Raw genomic sequence first — 22,440 nt, 5'->3', positions numbered from 1 at the left:
CCTTGAAGCAAATGGAAAGTTATACATGTAAATTTAAAATTGGAAGTTTGGGGACTTCCCTGGTGGTGCAGTGGATAAGACTTTGCGCTCCCAAAGCAAGGGGCCCAAGTTTGATCCCTGGTCAGGGAACTAGATCTCATATGTGTGCCACAACTAAGAGTTTGACTGCCACAACTAAGGAGCTCACCTGCTGCAGCTAAGGAGCCTGCCTGCTGCAACTAAGGAGCCTATGTGCTGCAACTAAGGAGCCCACATGCCACAGCTAAGGAGCTGGAGAGCTGCAACTAAGGAGGCTTGGAGCTTCAACTGAGCCCGTGAGCCACAACTAAGGAGCCTGCCTGCCGCAACTAAGACCTGGTGCAACCAAATAAATGTATATTTTTATAAAACATAAAATAAAATTGGAAGTTTTATAAATAAAACTAAATTTAAAATTCGTTGAGTGATGTCAGTGACAGAATAGGGATATATTAAGTCAGTTAACTTGAAGGTAGAAGAATAAAAGCTATCTAGTCTGAACAACAGAGATTTAAAATAAACTGAAGAAAGATGAGGAGAGCTTCAGGGACCCATGGGACAATAACAGAAAGTTTGTCTTTCATGTTATTGAAGTCCCAAAAGGAGTGGAGATGGAGTGGTGCAGAAAAAGTGTTTGTGGAAATTATAGAAAGAAAGAAAGAAATATGTTTCTGTTTGCAGTTGACATGATAGTCTGCTTAGAAAATCCCAAGGAATGTACAAAAAAGACTGTGGAACTAATTAGTGAGTTCAGCACAATTGTAGGATCCAAGATCAACATATTAAAACCAGTTATATTTCTTTGTACTAGCAATTAACATGGGGAAACTGAAATTGAAAACACAACCACTCAAAAAACTATTAGGTGTAAATCTAACAAAACATGTACAGTGCTTATATGCTGAAAATTATACAATAATGATTAAAGAGGGAATTCCCTGGCGGTCCAGTGGTTAGGACTCCACGCTTCCATTGCAGGGGGTGTGGGTTCGATACCTGGTCGGGAAACTGAGATTCCCACAAGCCATGGCTTGGCCAAAAAAAAAAAAAAAAGAAAAATGGTTAAAGAAATCAAAGATCTAAATAAATGGAAAAAGATATCACGTTCATAGATTGGAACACTAAACATAGTAGTGATGTCAATTCTCAAATTGATACGTATGTTTACTGTAATTCCTATCAAAATTCTAGCAAAATTTTTGTAGACAGACTAGATTACTCTAAAATGTATATGGAAAGCAAATAAACTAGAATGGGTAAAACAATTTTGAAGAAGAAGAAAATGGAAGGAATCATTTTACTCATTTCAAGACTTTATAGCTATTGTAATCAAGACTGTGTAGTATTGGTGGAGGGCTAGACACGTAGATCACTGGAACGTTATAGAAAACCCAGAAATAGACTCATAAAGTACAGCCAACTGGTTTTTTTATTTGGTTGCACCAGGTCTTAGTTGCAGCACGTGGGCTCCTTAGTTGTGACATGCAAACTCTTAGTTGCGGCATGCATGTGGGATCTAGTTCCCTGACCAGGGCTAGAACGCAGGCCCTTTACATTGGGAGCATGGAGTCTTATCCACTGTGCCACCAGGGAAGTCCCCAGACACCTGCTCTTTGAATGTTTGTGTCCCCCCCGCCCCAAGTTCGTATGTTGAAATCTTAACCCTTGGTGTGATTGTATTAGGGAGTTGGGGCCTTTGAGAGGTAATTAAATCATGAGGGTGGAGTCCTCGTTAATGGGATTACTGCCCTTATAAAAGAAACCCCAGAGAACTCTCACTTCCTTTTCTGACATGTGAGGACACAGTGAGAAGATGGCCAATTATGAACCAGGAAGTGGGCCCTCACCACAAACTGAATCTGCCAGTGCCTTGATCTTGGACTTCCTAGCCTTTAGAACAGTGAGAAGTAAATATTTGTTGTTTAAGCCACCCAGTGTATGCTATTTTTATTATAGCAGGACAAAGGACTAAGACAGGTGCCAAAGCAATTCATTGGAGGAAAGGTAGTTTTCTCAACAATTGGTGCTAGAACAATTGGTTATCCATAGGGAAAAACAAAACGCAAAAATCCTGGATCTAATCTCACATCTTACAGAAGAAGTTACTCAAATGTATCATAGATTTAAATGTAAAACTATAAAAAATTTTAGGAGAAAATCTCAGAGAAAAAATTTAGAATTCTTTTACATGACACCTAAAGCATGATCCATTCCACCTAAAGAAAAAAAAAAAAGATAAATTAGACTTCATCAAAATTAAAAGCTTCGGCTCTATCACAGAGTCTGTGAAAAGAATTTTAAAAAGAGGTTATAGACTTGAAGAAAATATTTGTGAACAACATATCTGGTAGAGACTTACATCCAGAATATATAAGGAAATCTCAATAACTCCTAAATACCAAGGGGATCAAAGAAGAAAGTACAAGAGAAGTTAGAAAATGCTTTGAGGTGAATGAAAACAGAAATCACAAATACAGAAACTATGGGATGCAGCTAAAGTAGTGTTCGGAGGGAAATTTACAGCTGTAAATGCCTGTATTAAGAAAGAAGAAAGAGAGAGTGGAGACAGCAGGAGCTAGAAGAACTACAGTCCTGCAGCCTGCGGTACGAAAACTACATTTACAGAACGATAGACAAAACGAAAAGGCAGAGGACTATGTACAGATGAAGGAACAAGATAAAACCCCAGAAAAATAACTAAATGAAGTGGAGATAGGCAATCTTCCAGAAAAAGAATTCAGAATAATGATAGTGAAAATGATCCAGGACCTCCAAAAAAGAATGGAGACAAAGATGAAGATGCAAGAAATGTTTAACAAAGACCTAGAAGAATTAAAAAACAAACAGAGATGAACAATACAATAACTAAAATGAAAAATGCACTAGAAGGAATAAATAACAGGATAACTGAGGCAGAAGAACGGGTAAGTGACCTGGAAAACAGAATGGTGGAATTCACTGCTATGGAACAGAATAAAAAAGAATGAAAAGAAATGAAGACAGCCTAAGAGACCTCTGGGACAACATTAAATGCACCAACACTCATGTTATAGAGGTCCCAGAAGGAGAAGGGAGAGAAAGGACCCAAGAAAACATTTGAAGGGATTATAGTCGAAAACTTCCTTAACACGGGAAAGGAAATAGCCATCCAGGTCCAGGAAGCACAGAGAGTTCCAGGCAGGATAAACCCAAGGAGAAACACGCCGAGACACATAGTAATCAAAATGACAAAAATTAAAGACAAAGAAAAATTATTAAAAGCACCAAGGGGAAAATGACAAATAACATACAAGGGAACTCCCATAAGGTTAACAGCGGATTTCTCAGCAGAACTCTACAAGCCAAAAGAGAGTGGCATTGATATATTTAAAGAGATGAAAGAGAAGCACCTACAATGAAGATTACTCTATGTGGCAAGGATCTCATTCAGATTCACCGGAGAAATCAAAAGCTTTACAGACAAGCAAAAGCTAAGAGAATCAGCACCACCAAACCAGCTCTACAACAAATGCTAAAGGAACTTCTGTAAGTGGGAAACACAAGAGAACAAAAGGACCTACAAAAACAAACCCAAAACAATTAAGAAAACTCATAAGAACTTCACATATCGATAATTACCTTAAATGTGAATGGATTAAATGCTCCAACCAAAAGACACAGGCTTGCTGAACGGCTACAAAAACAAGACCCATATATATGCTGTCCACAAGAGACCCACTTCAGACCTAGGGACACATACAGACTTAAACTGAGGGGATGGTAAAAGATATTCTATGCAAATGGAAATCAAAAGAAAGCTGGAGTAGCGACACTCATATCAGATACAATACTTTATTTATTTATTTATTTATTTTGCGGTACGTGGGCCTCTCACCGCTGTGGCCTCTCCCGCCGCGGAGCACAGACTCCGGACGCGCAGGCCCAGCGGCCATGGCTCACGGGCCCAGCCGGTCCGTGGCATGTGGGATCCTCCCGGATCGGGGCACGAATCCATGTCCCCTGCATCAGCAGGCGAACTCTCAACCACTGCGCCACCAGGGAAGCCCAAAATACTTTATTTTTAAAATAAATTTATTTATTTTAGTTTTGGCTGTTTTGGCTCTTCATTGCTGCGTGCCAGCTTTCTCTAGTTACGGTGAGCGGGCGCTACTCTTTGTTGCGACGCAAGGGCTTCTCATTGCAGTGGCTTCTCTTGTTTCAGAGCACTGGCTCTAAGTGCATTGGCTTCAGTAGTTGTGGCTCACAACTCTAGAACACAGTCTCAGTATTTGTGGTGCACAGGCTTAGTTGCTCCACGGCATGTGGGATCTTCCCGGACCAGGGCTCAAACCTGTGTCCCCTGCATTGGGAGGCAGATTCTTAACCACTGTGCCACCAGGGAAGCCCAAAATAGACTTTAAAATAAAGACTGTTGCAAGAGAGAAGAAAGGACACTACATAGTGATCAAGGGATCAATCCAAGAAGAAGATACGACAATTATAAATATATATGCACCCAACATAGGAGCACCTCAATACATAAGGCAAATGCTAAGAGCTATAAAAGAGGAAATCGACAGTAATACAATAATGGTGGGGACTTTAACACCTCACTTACACCAATGGACAGATCATCCAGACAGAAAATTAATAAGGAAGCACCAGCTTTAAATGACACAGTAGACCAGATAGGTTTAATTGATATTTATAGGACATTTCATCCAAAAACAGCTGATTACACTTTCTTCTCAAGTGCACACGGAACATTCTCCAGGATAGATCACATCTTGGGTCACAAATCAAGCCTTGGTAAATTTAAGAAAATTGAAATCATATTAAGCATCTTTTCCAAACACAATGCTATGAGATTAGAAATCAATTACAGGGAAAAAATGTAAAAAACACAGACACATAGAGGTTAAACAATACATTACTAAATAACCAAGAGATCACTGAAGAAATCAAAGAGGAAATCAGAAAATACCTAGAGACAAATGACAATGAAAACACGACGATCCAAAACCTATGGGATGCAGCAAAAGCAGTTCTAAGAGGAAGTTTATAGCAATACAATCCTACTTCAAGAAACAAAAAAATCTCAAATAAACAATCTAACCTTACACTTAAAGGAACTTGAGAAAGAAGAACAAACAAAACCCAAAGTTAGTAGAAGGAAAGAAATCATAAAGATCAGAGCAGAAATAAATGAAGTAGAAACAAAGAAAACAATAGCAAAGATCAATAAAACTAAAAGCTGGTTGTTTGAGAAGATAAAGTTGATAAACCTTTAGCCAGACTCATCAAGAAAATGAGAGAGAGGACTCAAATCAATAAAATTGGAAGTGAAAAAAGAGAAGTTGCAGTGGACACCTCAGAAATACAAAGCATCCTAAGAGGCTACTACAAGCAACTCTATGCCAATAAAATGGACAACCTGGAAGAAATGAACAAATTCTTAGAAAGATATAGCCTTCCAAGACTGAACCAGGAAGAAATAGAAAATATGAATAGACCAATCACAAGTAATGAAATTGAAACTGTGGTTAAAAGTCTTCCAACAAACAAAAGTCCAGGACCAGATGGCTTCACAGGTGAATTCTATCAGATGTTTAGAGAAGAGCTAACACCCATCCTTCTCAAACTCTTCCAGAAAATTGCAGAGGAAGGAACACTCCCAAACTCATTCTACGAGGCCACCATCACCCTGATATCAAAACCAAACAAAGATACTACAAAAAAAGAAAATTACAGACCAATATCACTGATGAATATAGATGCAAAAATCCTCAACCAAATACTAGCAAACAGAATCCAGCAACACATTAAAAGGATCATACACCATGATCAAGTGGGATTTATCCCAGGGGTGCAGGGATTCTTCAGTATACACAAATTAATGTGGTACACCATATTAAAAAACTGAAGAATAAAAACCATATGATCATCTCAGTAGATGCAGAGAAAGCTTTTGACAAAATTCAACACCCATTTATGATAAAAAACTCTCCAGAAAGTGGGCATAGAGGGAACCTATGTCAAGATAATAAAGGTCATATATGACAAACCCACAGCAAGCATCGTTGTCAGGGGTGAAAAACTGAAAGCATTTCCTCTAAGATCAGGAACAAGACAAGGATGTCCACACTTGCCACTCTTATTCAACATAGTTTTGGAAGTCTTAGCCACAGTAAACAGAAAAAAAAGAAATAAAAGGAATCCAAATTGGAAAAGAAAAAGTAAAACTGTCACTGTTTGCAGATGACATGATACTATACATAGATAATCCTAAAGATGCTATTAGAAAACTCTAGAGCTAATCGATGAATTTGGTAAAGGTGCAGGATACAAAATTAATGTGCAAAAATCTCTTGCGTTCCTATAACAATGAAAGATCAGAAAGAGAAATTAAGGAAACAATCTCATTCACCATTGCAACAAAAAGAATAAAACCTAGGAATAAATCTACCTAAGGAGGTAAAAGACCTGTACTCAGGAAACTATAAGTCACTGATGAAAGAAATCAAAGATGACAGATACAGATGGAGAGATATACCATGTTCTTAGATTGGAAGAATCAATATTGTGAAAATGACTGTACTACTCAAAGCAATCTACAGATTCAATGCAATCCCCATCAAATTACCAATGGCATTTTTTACAGAACTAGAACAAAAAATCTTAAAATTTGTATGTAGACATAAAAGATCCAGAACAGCCAAAGCAATCTTGAGGGAAAAAAACAGAGCTGGAGAAATGAGACTCCGTGACTTCAGACTATACTACAAAACTACAGTAATCAACACAATATGGTACTGGCAAAAAAAGAGAAATATAGATCAATGGAACAGGATAGAAAACCCAGAGATAAACCCATGCACTGGTGGTCAACTAATCCATGACAAAGGAGTCAAGGATATACAATGGAGAAAAGACAGTCTCTTCAATAAGTGGTGCTGGGGAAACTGGACAGCTGCATTTAAAAGAATGAAATTAGAACACTCCCTAACACCATGCACAAAAATAAACTCAAAATGGATTAAAGACCTAAATGAAAGACCAGACACTATAAAACTCTTAGAGGAGAGCATAGGAAGAACACTCTGACATAAACCACAACAAGATCTTTTTTGATCCATCTCCTACAGTAATGGAAATAAAAACAAAAATAAACAAATGGGAACTAATGAAACTTAAAAGCTTTTGCACAGCAAAGGAAGCTACAAACAAGACGAAAAGACAGCCCTCAGAATGGGAGAGAATATTTGCAAATGAATCAACGGACAAAGGATTAATCTCCAGAATATATAAACAGCTCATGCAGCTCAGTATTAAAAAAACAAACAACCCAATCCAAAAATGGGCAGAAGACCTAAATAGGCATTTCTCCAAAGAAGACATACAGATGGCGAAGAAGCACATGAAAAGCTGCTCAATGTCACTAATTATTAGAGAAATGCAAATCAAAACTATGTTGAGATATCATCTCACACCAGTTAGAATGGGCATCATCAGAAAATCTACAAACAACAAATGCTGGAGAGGGTGTGGAGAAAAGGGAACCCTTTTGCACTGTTGGTGGGAATGTAAATTGATACAGCCACTATGGAGAACAGTATGGAGGTTCCTTAAAAGACTAAAAATAGAATTACCATATGACCCAGCAATCCCACTACTGGGTATATGCGCAGAGAAAACCATAATTCAAAAAGACACATGCACTCCAGTGTTCATTGCAGCATTGTTTACAATAGCCAGGACATGGAAGCAACCTAAATGCCCATTGACAGACGAATGGATAAAGAAGATGTGGTACATATATACAATGGAATATTACCCAGCCATAAAAAAGAACGAAATTGGGTCATTTGTAGAGACGTGGAAGTAAGAAAGAGAAAAACAAATATCGCATATTAATGCATGTATGTGGAATCTAGAAAAAAACAGAACCGTTTTGCAAGGCAGAAATAGAGACACAGATGTAGAGACAAACATAGGGACACCAAGGGGGGAAAGCAGGGGGTGGTGGTCGTGGTGGTGGGATGAATTGGGAGATTGGGATTGACGTATATACACTAATATGTATAAAACAGGTAACTAATAACCTGCTGTATAAAAAAAAATTAATTAAAAAAATAAGGAAGAGCTCAAATCAGTAACTTTAAGAAACTAGAGCAAGACGAAAAAGAAGAGCAAAATAAGCCCAAAGCAAACAGAAGGAAGAAAATAATAAAGGCTAGAGTGGGAACAAATGAATAGAGACTAAAATAATAGAGTAAATAAAAGCAAGAGTTTGCTCTTTTAAAAGATCAACAACTGAGAAAAAAGAGACTCAAACAGCTAGAATCATTAATGAAAGTGGGACGTTAACACCAAGCTTTCAGAAATAAAAATGATTTATAATACTTTGAACAGCAAATATTATGCCAATAAATTAGATAGCCTAGGTGAAAATGGGCAAATTCCTAGAAACTAACAAAATTTACTCAAGAAGAAATAGAAAATCTGAATAAATGTAACAAGTAAAGAGGTTAATAGTTTATAAACTTCCCACACAGAAAAAAACCCAAGGACTTCCCTGCTGGCGCAGTGGTTAAGAATCCACCTGCCAATGCAGGGGACATGGGTTCGAGCCCTGGTCTGGGAAGATCCCACATGCTGCGGAGGAACTAAGCCCGTGTGCCACAACTACTGAGCCTGTGCTCTAGAGCCTGCAAGCCACAACTACAGAGCTTGCCTGCCACAGCTGCTGAAGCCCGCACGTCTAGAGCCCGTGCTCTGTAACAAGAGAAGCCACCACAGTGAAAAGCATGCACACCACAACGAAGAGTAGCTCCCCGCTCTCTGCAACTAGAGAAAGCCGGCACGTAGCAACGAAGACCCAATGCAGCCAGAAATAAATAAATAAAATAAATTAATTAAACAAAAAAATCCCAAGATCAGATGGCTTCACTAGTAAATTCTACCAGATGTTTAAAGATTTATCATAAACTGTTCTATAAAAGTACAAAGGAGCACTTTCCAAGTTATTCTACAAGGCCAGCATTACCCTAATACCAAAGCCAGACAAAGACATAAAAAAGGTACACACCAATATCCCTTATGAATATAGACGCAGAAGTTCCCAATATTATTAAACGGAGTCTAGCAACATTTAAAGGGATTATACCCAGGAATGCAAAGTTGGTTCAATATGAGAAAAAAATCAATCAGTGTAATACACCTTATTAGTAGGATAAATTAAAAACCACATGATCAGGCTTCCCTGGTGGCACAGTGGTTGAGAGTCTGCCTACCGATGCAGGGGACATGGGTTCGTGCCCTGCTCCGGGAAGATCCCACATGCCGCAGAGTGGCTGGGCCTGTGAGCCATGGCCGCTGAGCCTGCGCGTCCGGAGCCTGTGCTCTGCAACGGGAGAGGCCCCAACAGTGAGAGGCCCGCGTACCAAAACAAAACAAAACAAAACAAAACAAACCACATGATCATCTCAAAAGATACAAAGTGTAATACACTTTCATGATTAAAAAAAAAAAACACTCAACAAACTAGGAATAGATGGGGACTCCCTCAACTTGATAAAGGGCTTATATGAAAAACTCCCATGTAATACCATACTTAAGGTGAAAGACTGAATGCTCCTTTCCTAAGATCAGGAATAAAATGCATTCTCACCACTGCAATTCAACATTGTATCAGAAGTTCTAGCCACAACAATTTTACAAGAAAAACAAAAGGCATCCAGATTGGAAAAGAAGTTAAACTATCTCTATTTGCAAATTACATGATCTCATATATATAATGTCTTAAGGAGTACACACACAGACACATGCACACATGCACAGGTTCAGTGTCACTAGCCATTAGGGAAATGCAAATTAAGATCCAATAAGATACTAATACACTCTTATTAGTACAGGTAAAATAAAGAGTAGTGACAATATCAAATGCTGGTGAGGATGCTAAGAAACGAAGTCTCATGCTGCTGGTGAAAATGTAAAATGGTATGGGCACTCTGGAAAATATTTTGGCAGTTTCTAGGATAAATTTTGCTTTGGAAAAGCTTTGCGTTAAAATGAATACAGTGAAGTAAAGATGAATAATTCCCCTCTTGCTTGGTTCAGGTAGGTGGGCTGTATAATGAACTGGAATTTGGATTTCTTTTTTTTTTTAATTTTGTTTTCCTGGTGCTGTGAAAATTAGCAATTAGTATAACTAATAGGGATTAATGGAAACTGAAAACGACTAAGGTCATGTCAGAAAGATTTGTATTTGCTGCAGAATTGAAGTGAGATGGTTTTTTTTCTCATATTAGTAGTTCCATGTATAAGAGAACCCACCCACGCCCCTGCCCCCTGCTTCTTGTGTTACCGATTTGTGTGCTGAAGAGGCCTGAGAAGGAGATTAAGATTAGTAGGATCACAATTTCCTGGAGGGCTTGGTTTTGGGATACTTAAGGGAAGAGATGTGGGGCTTGGCAGAGGACTGAGGTTGGAAAAGCTACAACTTGTTCATGGCCATCAGTCTTCAGGGATCCTCTTGACAGCGTCTTTCCACAGGCATATATCTCATTAGTGTTTGTTTTCCCCCTTGAAGTAGAACGGAGGGTTGGGGACACAGGAGCAGACACGTTGCTTCCCTGGAGTCCTTGTTTATGCTGGGTGGTGAGCACTGTTGCTGGTGCCCTGCTGCAGGTCTACTGCTTGAGACCTTTTTGAGCTGTTATGTTCCAGATGAGTCTTGTGAATGGTTGAGCTGTTGTCAGCACCTCTGCTCCTTGGGTCAGCCGCTGTCACCTGCCAGTTCCTCTATCTGTTGCCTTCTGAATTGACCCACAGCGGGTTCTTTGTACTATTTCCTTAGAGGGTTCTTGGACTGGAAAATTGCATGTGCGCCTGAGACTTGTGCTTCCAGGAAGGTGGATGGAGTGGTAGCCATTCCTTCTCGTGAATTGGCTGTGGTGTGACTCCTTTTGCTTCTCCCTTCTGGTCTCACACTTCTGAGGAATCATCTTCTTGGCCTGGGTTTTCATCCATGAGCTGAATCAAGCCAAGATACATGTCTGGGCAGGTTCCCTGTAGCACAGACGAAAGAAAACAGCAACATGGAACAGGAGAAGTGGATTTAAACTTGAATTTCATCAGCGAGCTCAGTAAGGAAAGGAATTCTAGATTCCTGGGCCCTTCTGCTAGAGTTTTCTATTCTGATTTTTTTTTTTTTGCGGTACGCGGGCCTCTCACTGCTGTGGCCTCTCCCACTGCAGAGCACAGGCTCCAGACGCGCAGGCCCAGCCGCCATGGCTCACGGGCCCAGCCGCTCCGCGGCATGTGGGATCTTCCCGGACCAGGGCACGAACCCACGTCCCCTGCATCAGCAGGCGGACTCCCAACCACTGCGCCACCAGGGAGCCCTATTCTGATTTTATTGGTTTAAGTTTCTTTACTTGGAAGCAACAGAAATTAACTGGCTTACACAAGCAAAAAGAGTATTTATTGGAAGGATATGGGGTGGCTCACAGACTGGAAAGAAGAGCTGATGAGCTCGTCTTCAGAAAGGGCTGGAGCCAGAGCAGCCCGTGATCTGGGGAGCAGGAACCTCTTGGGGAAGAATAAACACCACCGAATCCAGTTTTTTGTTTGTTTGTTTGTTTTGCGGTATGCGGGCCTCTTGCTGCTGTGGCCTCTCCCGTTGCAGAGCACAGGCTCCGGACGCGCAGGCTCAGCGGCCTTGGCTCACAGGACCAGCCGCTCCGCGGCACGTTGGGCCTTCCCGGACCGGGGCACGAACCCGCGTCCCCTGCATTGGCAGACGGACTCTCAACCACTGCGCCACCAGGGAAGCCCTCGAATCCAGTTTTGATTCTTTCTGCTCAGAAGTCAAAGGCCAGGGAGAGAGGCCTAACCAGCCTGGCGGGGGTCAGGAGGGGCACCTTAACTGGCCGTTATGTCCAGGCCAAATCCTGTGGAGAAAGGTGGTTCTCAGAGCCACACTGGACTGCTGTTACTCCAAGGAGGAGACAGCTGCTGGGCAGGCAGAAATAGGAGGGGCCCTTTGCCCTCACCCTCCCAGGAACAACTGGGGGACCAGGAGCAGAGACATCTACCCAATACCACTGTCACAGTGAATTTTGTTTTATGTCAGGGGCCTAGGCTTTTTGGTGTTTTTGTGTTGAGGGCTGACCCCACTGGACTTTATTTATCAGTGAATCACTGTTTGTGTAAGAATGTTTTTTGAGGGATCAGACCTTCTATAAAGGTTTCCCAAGGATTTCTCTCGGTCTGGCCTGTGCACAGAGAATGGGGGTGGGAGGGTTTCCAGAATGTCCATTTGGCCAAGAGCAACTGAAGGTGCTGTCTGTTACACAGGAGTACTTTGCTGTGCCACGTGTGAGAAAAATGCCCTCTCTAGGGAGTGGCCTTTTAGAAGTGCCTAATATGGAAGAGGATTGAGAGTTTATTACCAGAGCTAGAGAGGCAGTTTTTTTTGTTTCTTTGGTTAGACTTACTTAGACACTACCCACAGTCACTAGGAGCCGACCAAGACTCTGTGTGTGTGTGTGTGTGTGTGTGTGTGTGTGTGTGTGTTTTGGGATTGATGTCTCCAGATCTTGCATGTAGGCCTCCTGATTCCCTGTCCACGTCCCTGCCACCTCCCCCAGCAGCCCTAGTGTTGAGAGCCAAGTACTCTTTGTTAATTGGCTTTCCTCCCTTCTTGCCAGGTGCCTGCCTGCAGATGGTGTCCATTGTCAGTGCTGCCCAACGTGTGCCAGGCTGATCCATGGTCACTTTCCGGGATGGCAGCAAGGTGACTTCAGCTGAGGATGACCCTGACTGAAAGGCTGCGTGAGAAGATATCTCAGGCCTTCTACAACCATGGGCTGTTCTGTGCGTCCTACCCCATCCCCATCATTCTCTTCACGGGGCTCTGCATCTTAGCCTGCTGGTATGTTTCCAAGTTGCCCTGGATATGGTGGGCCAGTGCCTTGGCACAATAGATTTCCTAACCCTGACTGTTCAGTAGCCCTTGGACTGTGTGCTTTTTACACAGTGGAACTTGAGGCTCATTGGATCTGTTGAGTGGAAAGCTCTAGTCCTGGGGTGTTTAGCCACGACAGTAAAACAGTCCAGGCTGGCCCTGACTTGGTGACTCACCAGATTTGTTCACATTGCTGGTAATCTGTCTCAAAATAATGTTTAGATGTTTCTAAGAAACTGCAAGATAATTGAAAGCATGGTATTTTAATTTTCCTTCTCAATAGTGGCAGCTTCCTTTTGGGACCTGGTTAAGAGCAGGAGCCTTGGAATGTTGCAAGGCAAAGTCCTTTTAAACAATTCCTTGGACACTGTCTTGTAGGCTAACCCCAGAGACTTGGTTTTCTACTCTCTAGTCATTTTCTTGTGTTCATGTGGACCCTCCTTCTGACCTCTGGTTGATACTTGGGGCCTGTTCTCACCAAGGACTGTTGTGACTGTCCTTCTGTCATAGGGCCCCATAGAGCCCTGAAGAGTGTGGCTGATGAGGACATTGTGAAAGGAGAGGCTTGATGTAAGATGATATCCAATGGTCCCCTTGGTTCTCAAACACTGACAGTCATGAAAAGAGCCTACCTGATTATCTTTGTCTCTGGAAAGAATTATGGTTTCCAGATTCATTATACATATAACGTTTATAGATGTTTTCAGTGCTGTGCTGGAAGAAGGATGGTTCAGGACTGAACTCGATATTCAGTTGTTAATGATCCCAAGTTCTTCCCTAATTAGGACAAGGAAAGATGAGCATATTCATTGAGAATTTCCTGCTGGGTGCTGTGTTGGTGCTTCAGGTGTATAATTAAATGTCTCATTAACCCTCATAAAAACCTTGGGAAGTGATCCAGTTATATTTCCATTTAACCAGTGGGGGATGGAGGATTAGAGGCTTGCCTGGTCTACACAACTAATAAGTAGGGAAACGGGGGTTCAAATCCAGCTTTAAAGGGATTCTGGTGCCTGCACCTGTGGCACTCTCTTCCCCCTGACTCTTCTCACTCTGGCTGAGTGTATTTGTACTGATGTTTAAACTTTGTTAATTTGTGTTGTACAAGATAAGACACTTGTGGCTATGCCCTGTAACTGATGAATTAGGAGTGTTCTGAGAACCCAGCTCTTGGATTTGCTTGTTTTTTTTCCCTGTAGGTTAATTGACCCATCTGTCTCTTTCAAAATCATACTTTTCTAGGCCTGGCCTATATGCTAGGGCAGTGGTTCTTAAACCTGAGCTAGCATCAGAGTTACCTGGAGGGCATGTAAAACAAGATTGCTGGGCCCTACCCCAGTTTCTCATTCATCAGATCTGGAGAAACCCAAGAATGTGCATCTTTAAACAAGCTCCCAGGCCTGGGGACTACATGCTGAGAACCACTAGGCTGTGTGTCCTTCTTAAAAATTTCTCTGAAGTTCTACCATGTCTCAGCTGAAAGTATTTTCTCTTTTATTCTAACTTCTAGAGCAGCAGTTTGTGGTGACACTTACGGTTATTATTATGCATATTGCCTTCTGTTAGAGGTGGGTGGGGTCCTGCTCCCCCTTCATAAATTCTCAGTTGATACCATCTTTATATGTGTATGTGTATGGTAAGTAAATACATAATGGATGAATACATTGAATTAAACTTGTGTTCTCTGTGGCCAGGGGTTCCCAACCCCTGGGCCACGGACCAGTACGGCCGGTTAGGAGCCGGGCCGCACAGCAGGAGGTGAGCGGCGGGTGAGCGGGCAAAGCTTCCTCTGCGCTTGCCGTCGCTCGCATTACCGCCTGAACCACCCCCACCTACCCCCACACCGGTCCATGGAAAAATTGTCTTCATTAAACTGGTCCCTGGTGCCAAAATGGTTGGGGACCTCTGCTCTATGGGCAGTGTAAGTTGAGGAGGTGGTTGTGATTCCCCTTCCACGAAGACGGCTGTAGCTACCGGAAGAGGGAAGGATGTTTCTTCTTTGCCATTCATCTTCTGAGGATTGGATTTGGCCAGCTGGGACCAGGCAGCTTCCTGGACAGGGAAAGTAGGCTATGTGTAGCAGCTGCAGTTGTAGCTGGGTGCAATTGGCCTTTATCTTTGAATGAATAATTTGATATCACACAAGTGTTTCAAAACAGATTGTCCTTGCATTTATGACTTGGGGGCCTCTGGTATGAAAACTTTATGAGATGGCTAAGGTCTCAAGCGTGGAAGACTCCTTATTGACTCTGGGTGAATTAGGATGGGATGGAGGATGGGGGAAGAGGCAAATGTGATAATAACAATATTTAACAACCAGTACAGCCCAAATGCAGCCAAGCTGGGCAGACACCTGTCTTATATCCCACAGGTGTCTTGGCTGAACATCAGTCCTGAGAAGGGAGTGGGTGAGCCTCAGGGTAGGATTGGGCTGATAGGAGGGAAAGGAAAACTAATCTTCACTGAGCCCTGGCTTTGTGGTCAGGTGCTTCCACACACAGTATTTCGTTTGGTCGCCTAATATCCTTGGAGGAGGTGGTTATTCCATAGTTCTTTTGCTGATGATGAAACTAATGTGGAGAGATAGTAAGTGGTATGTGCTGCAACTGGCTGGTCTGTGTGGCATATCCAAATCTGTACTTTCTCCACTTCGCTGTGGTGACATGAACTTTATGAAGAACACTGTTTGGTGCTGATGCCTTTCATTGCAGGGAGTCTGCTCCTTGAATGAGAAGCCTCAGAAAGAGAATCTCATTTGCACTGGGCCAGGGACAGGGCCTGGCAGGATCTGCCTAGACAGGGGATAGAGAAGCTTTTTGAGGCAGTGGCCCTACATAACAGAAGTTGAGGAGAGAGCATAAAATTGGGTTTTACAGCCACCTCAATAAAGATTGCTATAATATATGCCAAGAACTGTGCCAGACCAGTGACGCAGAACACAGTCCCTCCCAGTGTCTCGGCCTGAGAGAGATAACTTCAGTGCCATTGGGTATTGTGCATAGCAGATTTGACCTAACCCTGGTGCAAAGGGAGACAGCGTTACGGAGGCTTCCAGGGAGGAGAACACCTGAGCTGAGCCCTACAGGAAGAATAGGTGGCATCTTCCTTGCCTCCTTTCCTGTTTATGGTTGTGTTCATTCAGCTCGCCGCTCTCCCAACAAAAGCACAGGGAGGCTGCTACCCTGGCGTGCCCCTCTGAACCTGCTGCCTCTTTTGGTCCCACTATGGGCACTATGGTTTCCTCTTATCTTTACAGTCACCCTGTACACATATTCTTAATGCTGTGTACTTATTTTTTCTAACCAGCATCTTTGTTATGTGATTGTAAAGGAATTTTTAAAATCTGATTGGCTTAGGAGAAAATTTCTAAGGCTAGATGAAGTCCCTCAGCCTCCAAAGATGATAAAGGTTGTATCCGAAAATCCAGAGATTCTGCACCTTTATGGACAGGAGAACAGATATTGTGGACCCAGGGCACAAGCCTCGCTATCCTCTTCTGTATGGGAAGCTTTTCTATCCAGAGCATCTCCCCTTCTGCCAGAGCTTCAGGTTGCCTGTAGAAAATAAAGTGTGGTTAATAGATAGGTTATTTTTTTTCATATTCTGTAATTTTTTTTTAAATTGAAGGATAGTTGATTTACAATGTTGTGTTAGTTTCTGGTGTACAGCAGAGTGATTCAGTTATACATACATATACACAAATTCTTTTTCATATTCTTTTCCATTATGGTTTATTACAGGATATTGAATATAGTTCCCTGTGCTATACAGTGTAGGACCTTGTTTTGTCTATTTTATATATAGTAGTTTGCATTTTCTAATCCCAAAGTCCTTATTTATCCCTCCCCGACCCCCTTTCCCCTTTTGTAACCATAAGTTTGTCTTCTATGTCTGAGTCTGTCTCTGTTTCATAAATAAGGTCACATTTGTGTCATATTTTAGATTCCACATATAAGTGATATCATAAATATTTGTCTTTCTCTTGCTGACTTCACTTTGTATGATCATCTCTAGGTCCATCCATGTTGCTGCAAATGGCATTATTTAATTCTTTTTTTATGAGTAGTATTCCATTGTATATATTTACCACATCTTCTTTATCCATTCATCTGTCAAGACATTTAGGTTGTTTCCATGTCTTGGCTATTGTAAATAGTGCTGCTGTGAACATAGGGGTGGATGTATCTTTTTGAATTTTGGTTTTCTCTGGTTATATGCCCAGGAGTGGGATTGCTGGGTCGCATGGCAACTCTATTTTTGTTTTTTTAAGGAACCTCCGTACTGTTTTCTGTAGAGTCTGTACCATTTACATTCCCACCAAGAGTGTAGGAGGGTTCCCTTCTCTCCATACCCTCTCTGGCATTTATTGTTGGTGGATTTTTTGATGATGGCTATTCTGACTGGTGTGAGATGGTACCTCACTGTAGTTTTGATTTGCATTTCTCTAATGATTAGTGATGTTGAGCAGCTTTTCATGTGCTTCTTGACCATCTGTATGCCTTCTTTGGAGAAATGAATAGACAGCTTTTAGTAGTTTTATTAGATACTCAGATTCCATTTAACTGCTTACCTTTATTGTACCTGGGATGAGAGAGTTGTTCAGCTTGAACTGAAAGGACTGCTGCTCTTGCTACCTCTGTCTGGATCTAGCAGCTGCCTGGGCTGTGGACCTGTTCATCCCACTGGATCACCCTGGGAGCCATAAATGCTCTTTCCTCTGGGAAAATCTGATGAAACTTGCAGCAAGTAGGCACTGTGGCAAGAGGTATCTGTTTACATTCCCTAGAGGTTAGGCCACCAGGACCAGAGGTGTGGCTCAGCAGCAGTCCAGCAAGGCAGAGGGTGCTGTTTCTTGGGACCTGTCCTGGGAAGTGGTAGGTATGTCGTGGAATGAAGGAAGAGTGTCTGGGTGCCAGGCCAGCTTAATTGCCCTATGTGTGGGTCAGAGGTTAATGTGAGGGGTCATTAGGTCACCTGTGATTCCATAACCTGCTGGTCATGGTTAGAGAGGGTGGATTTTAACTTGGAGAGCAAGTTGGAATCATGATGAGACCATTCCAGACCTCCTGAAAGAGGATAATCCTACAGCCTGTGTGGGTATCTGAGAGCAGACTTGACCCCTTCCTCCTTCGTTTTCTCTGGAGGAAAGCAACACCTTCAGGCTGAGGCTGGACATCTCAGTTGTGGTGACCTCCGCTCTCAACCTCTCTCCCTTGTCTGCCTACAGCTCAGGTTTCCCCACGATCATCGTGACCCCTTTGTGGGTGGGCACACAGGAGACTATAGAACAGGCTCCCTCTTTTTGTACCTATGTGGCCACTCTCTGGACACATTTATATTCCTTTCATGAACAAGAAAGAAATCTGAGTAACTGAAGCCCTGTCTGCACCTGTGCTTTGGAGAGCTGGGCTGGATAGCTGAGAACCAAGTCCCAGGGAACCACTGACCTCTGCCCCAAAGCCTAGACTCGGGAGCCCAGGAGCCCAGCTCCAGCAGCTGCTTCTGGGTCCTGTTCAGCATTCCAAAGCCAGAGCCTCCCTCCAAGCAGAAGTTACCCCTGACCTCACACACGAGCTCTGGAAAAGCTCTGAAAGGCTTGTAGGAGATCAAATACTGCTTTATCACCCCAAATTTCCTCCAACCCCAAATTTCCTCCAACAGAAGAGAGATCAAGAGATCTCAGAAATTTCCCTTTATGGTCTTTTACTACCCCACCCCTAGTCCTGTATTGTTCTCCCCTGAGAAGGGAAGAGAGAAAACATGTCCCACTCCTGATGTCTCCAGAGAGGTGTCCTGTGCCACATCTCTTGAGTGTCATTTTTCTGGTTGCTCTTCCTGTATGTCTTCAGTGTCTCCTGAGCTCCCATCACAGATGACTGGGAGTGAGAATGGGAGGAGATGTAGAGCCAACATCATCATTTGTGGGACCCAGTGCAACATGAAAATGCAGAGCTGCTGCTTCAGAAAGCAGGGGAAAAATACTGTTAAAGGTACTAAAATATGCTCGGATGGGAGTGGATGAAAGGCTTCCTCCTGCCAAAATGCCCATCATATTGCTGTGGTGCAGCCAGCCTGGGATAGGCGATGGCCAGTGCCTCACCCTGCTCCAGGACACAGCAGGGTATGCACTTCTGAACAGCCCTCCATGTTTTGGTCAGGTGCCTGCAGGGGGCAGCAGCAAATGGATACCTGGACAGGGAGGGGAAGGCCAGATCCTAGGATGCAAGGTAGCAGGGGAGCTGGTGGTCAAGCACCTGTCCCAGGGAGGAGGGACCACCTGTGAACCTACACTCCAAATCCTCAGCACATGCTCCATTGTGATGGACTTCATTTACAAAACACAAGTTGAAACATAGTTTATTAAGAATTTCCACATATGGTGAGAATGTAAATTGATACAGCTACTATGGAAAACAGTATGGAGTTTCCTTAAAAAACTAAAAATAGAACTACCATACGACCCAGCAATCCCACTACTGGGCATATACCCAGAGAAAACCATAATTCAGAAAGACACATGCACCCCCAATGTTCATAGCAGCACTATTTACAATAGCCAGGTCATGGAAGCAACCTAAATATCCATCAAAAGAGGAATGGATAAAGAAGATGTGGTACATATATACAATGGAATGTTACTCAGCCATAAAAAGGAACAAAATTGGGTCATTTGTAGAGACATGGATGGACCTAGAGAGTGTCATACAGAGTGAAGTAAGTCAGAAAAAGAAAAACAAATATCGTATATTAACACATATATGTAGAATCTAGAAAAATGGTATAGATGATCTTACTTGCAAAGCAGAAATAGAGATACAGATGTAGAGAACAAATGTATGGATACCAAGAGGGAAAGGGATGGGGTGGAAGGAATTGGGAGATTGGGATTGACACATATACACTGTTGATACTATGTATAAAATAGATAACTAATGAGAACCTACTGTATAGCACAGGGAACTCTACTTAATGCACTGTGGTGACCTAAATGGGAAGGAAATCCAAAACAGAGGGGATATATGCATACATATAGCTGATTTCACTTTGTAGTACAGTAGAAACTAACACAACATTGTAAAGCAGTTATACTCCAATAAAAACTTTAAAAAAAAGAAACCTTGCATTTTGCATTTTTGTAGAATCTTCCTTGGTGTTTTTCTTGTACTTTTATTAAAAGGAATTTATGATTGTTTAAATTTTTAAACGAAACGGAAATGTAATACAAGGGTATAGTGTGATGTTAAGAGGGTGGACTCTGGGGCCAGACTGCCTGTGTTCACATACTGGTTCTGTCACTTTCTTGGGGGCTAGAGGGGATATAGCTTCTGCATGCCTTGTTGGGTTGTGGTTTTTTTTTTTTTATTTATTTATTTATTTTGGCTGCACCGGGTCTTAGTTGCAGCACATGGGATCGTCATTGTGGCATGCGGGCTTCTTAGATGCAGCATGTTGACTTCTTAGTTGTGGCATGCACGTGGGATCTAGTTCCCCAACCAAGGAACAAACCCAGGCCCCCTGCATTGGGAGCGCAGAGTCTTACCCACTGGACAACCAGGGAAATCCCTGTGGTGAGGCTTAAATGAGAAAAAAGATGGAAGGCACCTGACACACAGTAGGTACTCAGTGAGAGTTAGAAACCATCATCATTGTTACAGAGACAGAAACGTACAGGTTCACCATCAGTGATAAGAACCGTGTTGGGGTGAGTACGGGGCATTTTGGCAGCAAATAGGAGGAGGGGCCTTAACTCAGACTTTGGGGAAAGGGGAAAGACTTCCTAGGCAAATGATACTGTAGTTGAGGCCTTGAAGCTGAGTTATCTAGGAGAAGAATGAGCAAGAGTGTTCCAGCAAGTACAGACCTCAGAAGCAAGAGGGGAGTTGTGTGGCTCCAGGGCAAGATTGGAGAATGACTGTGAGCCACTTTAAGAATTTCAAGGCCTGTGGACATTTCCTAAGAGACTTTATCCTAAGAAAGTGGATGCTCTGGAGTGTGCTGCCCTTCTTTCTCTCCCTGCTGGAATGTTTAGACTCCTGGAATTCACAGATGTTTTACATATTTCAAATCTTGAGAAACAGGCTGCCTTTAGTCGGTGTGTTTTGAGCAGCTACTGTACGGAAAGTGAATGTAGATAAATAAAATGTACTGCCTGCCTTCATCTTGTAGTAGAGCTAGAGCTTCAGCAGTTTTAGCTCTGGGCCCCAGGACTCCTCTCTGCACCCAGAGCTCAGGGGTCAGCCCAGGCATTGTGCAGAGCTTTCCCCAGCAAAACCTTAGCTAAGTCCAGAGACAGCCCTTGACACCTACCTCCAAACAGTTGAACCTTAGCTTTTGGAAGAAGCAAAAGAGAAGCAACTCTTTACATAAAAGGGATTCTCGATGGATTAATAGCTGATTTCTTCTCAAAAACCATGGAGGCCAGAAGGTAGTGGGATCACATATTTAAAGTCCTGAAAGGAAAAAAAAATCAAGAGTTCTAAATTCTATAAAACTATACTTCAGGGACTTCCCTGGCGATCCAGTGGTTAAGACTGTGCTTCCAACACAGGGGGCACAGGTTTTTGTTTTGTTTTTTAAAATATTTTTTTATTTTATTTATTTATTTTTGACTGTGTTGGGTCTTCGTTGCTGCGTGTGGGCTTTCTCTAGTTGCAGCGAGCAGGGGCCACTCTTCATTGCGGTGCATGGGCTTCTCATTGCAGTGGCTTCTCTTGTTGTGGAGCACGGGCTCTAGGCGTGCGGGCTTCAGTAGTTGTGGCGCGTGGGCTCATTAGTTGTGGCTCGTGAGCTCTAGAGCACAGGCTCGGTAGTTGTGGCGCATGGGCTTAGTTGCTCTGCAGCATGTGGGATCTTCCCGGACCAGGGCTCAAACCCATGTCCCCTGCGTTGGCAGGCAGGTTCTTAACCACTGTGCCACCAGGGAAGCCCGGGGGCACAGGTTTGATCTCTGGTCAGGGAACTAAGATACTGTATGTGGCAGGGTGTGGGGGAAAAAAAAAAATTAAAGTGACTGCTTTCAAATTGAAAAAAAAAAAAAACTACAGTAATGAAGGAGAAGTTAAGACATTTCCAGATAAACAAAAGCTGAGGGAAATTGTTACCAGTGTACCTACCCTGCAATTTGAAGCCATAAGAAAAAATAAACACTAGTAAAGATAATCAGTATTGTTGGTTTGGTTTGTAATTTCTTTGTCTTCTGTGATTTAAAGGGCAAGTGTATTAAACAGTAATTTAAAATCTACATTAAAGAGATTAAATATAAAGTGTAATCTGTGACAACAATATAAAAGGGGAGCGACAAGGATGTATAGACAGAGCGTGTGTATCCTGTTGAAGCTAAGCTGCTCACACTGCATGATTTCAGTTGTCTTATTTTCATGATTGCCACTCCTTTCTTCTCTGCTCAGATTTGCTGTTGAACCGCTCTATTCAACCTAGCTTGTTATAAGTTGTTAACAATAGAATTCCCAAGG

The 22,440-nt window shown here is 42.4% G+C and overlaps 1 protein-coding gene across 3 annotated transcripts in view; it reads left to right on the top strand.

Moving 5' to 3' along the window:
* The first annotated feature begins 12,612 nt into the window (after positions 1–12,612).
* SCAP (SREBF chaperone) overlaps positions 12,613–22,440 on the top strand; it is a 38,690-nt gene continuing 28,862 nt past the window's right edge. For 2 of the 3 annotated variants that reach the window (XM_024751473.1, XM_024751472.1), the window contains exon 1: positions 12,714–12,934. In XM_024751473.1, coding sequence (XP_024607241.1) covers positions 12,813–12,934 — 122 coding nt within the window. In that variant the 5' untranslated portion in view covers positions 12,714–12,812. Of the gene's footprint in view, positions 12,935–22,440 lie in introns of all 3 variants that reach the window. The other variant, XM_024751474.1, reaches the window with a different exon arrangement.

This window comes from Neophocaena asiaeorientalis, unplaced genomic scaffold (assembly GCF_003031525.2).
Source record: "Neophocaena asiaeorientalis asiaeorientalis breed wild unplaced genomic scaffold, Neophocaena_asiaeorientalis_V1.1 scaffold221, whole genome shotgun sequence".
Classification (NCBI taxonomy): domain Eukaryota; kingdom Metazoa; phylum Chordata; class Mammalia; order Artiodactyla; family Phocoenidae; genus Neophocaena; species Neophocaena asiaeorientalis.
Note: the sequence above shows the minus strand (reverse complement) of the source record. Positions and strands in the feature narration are given on the sequence as shown.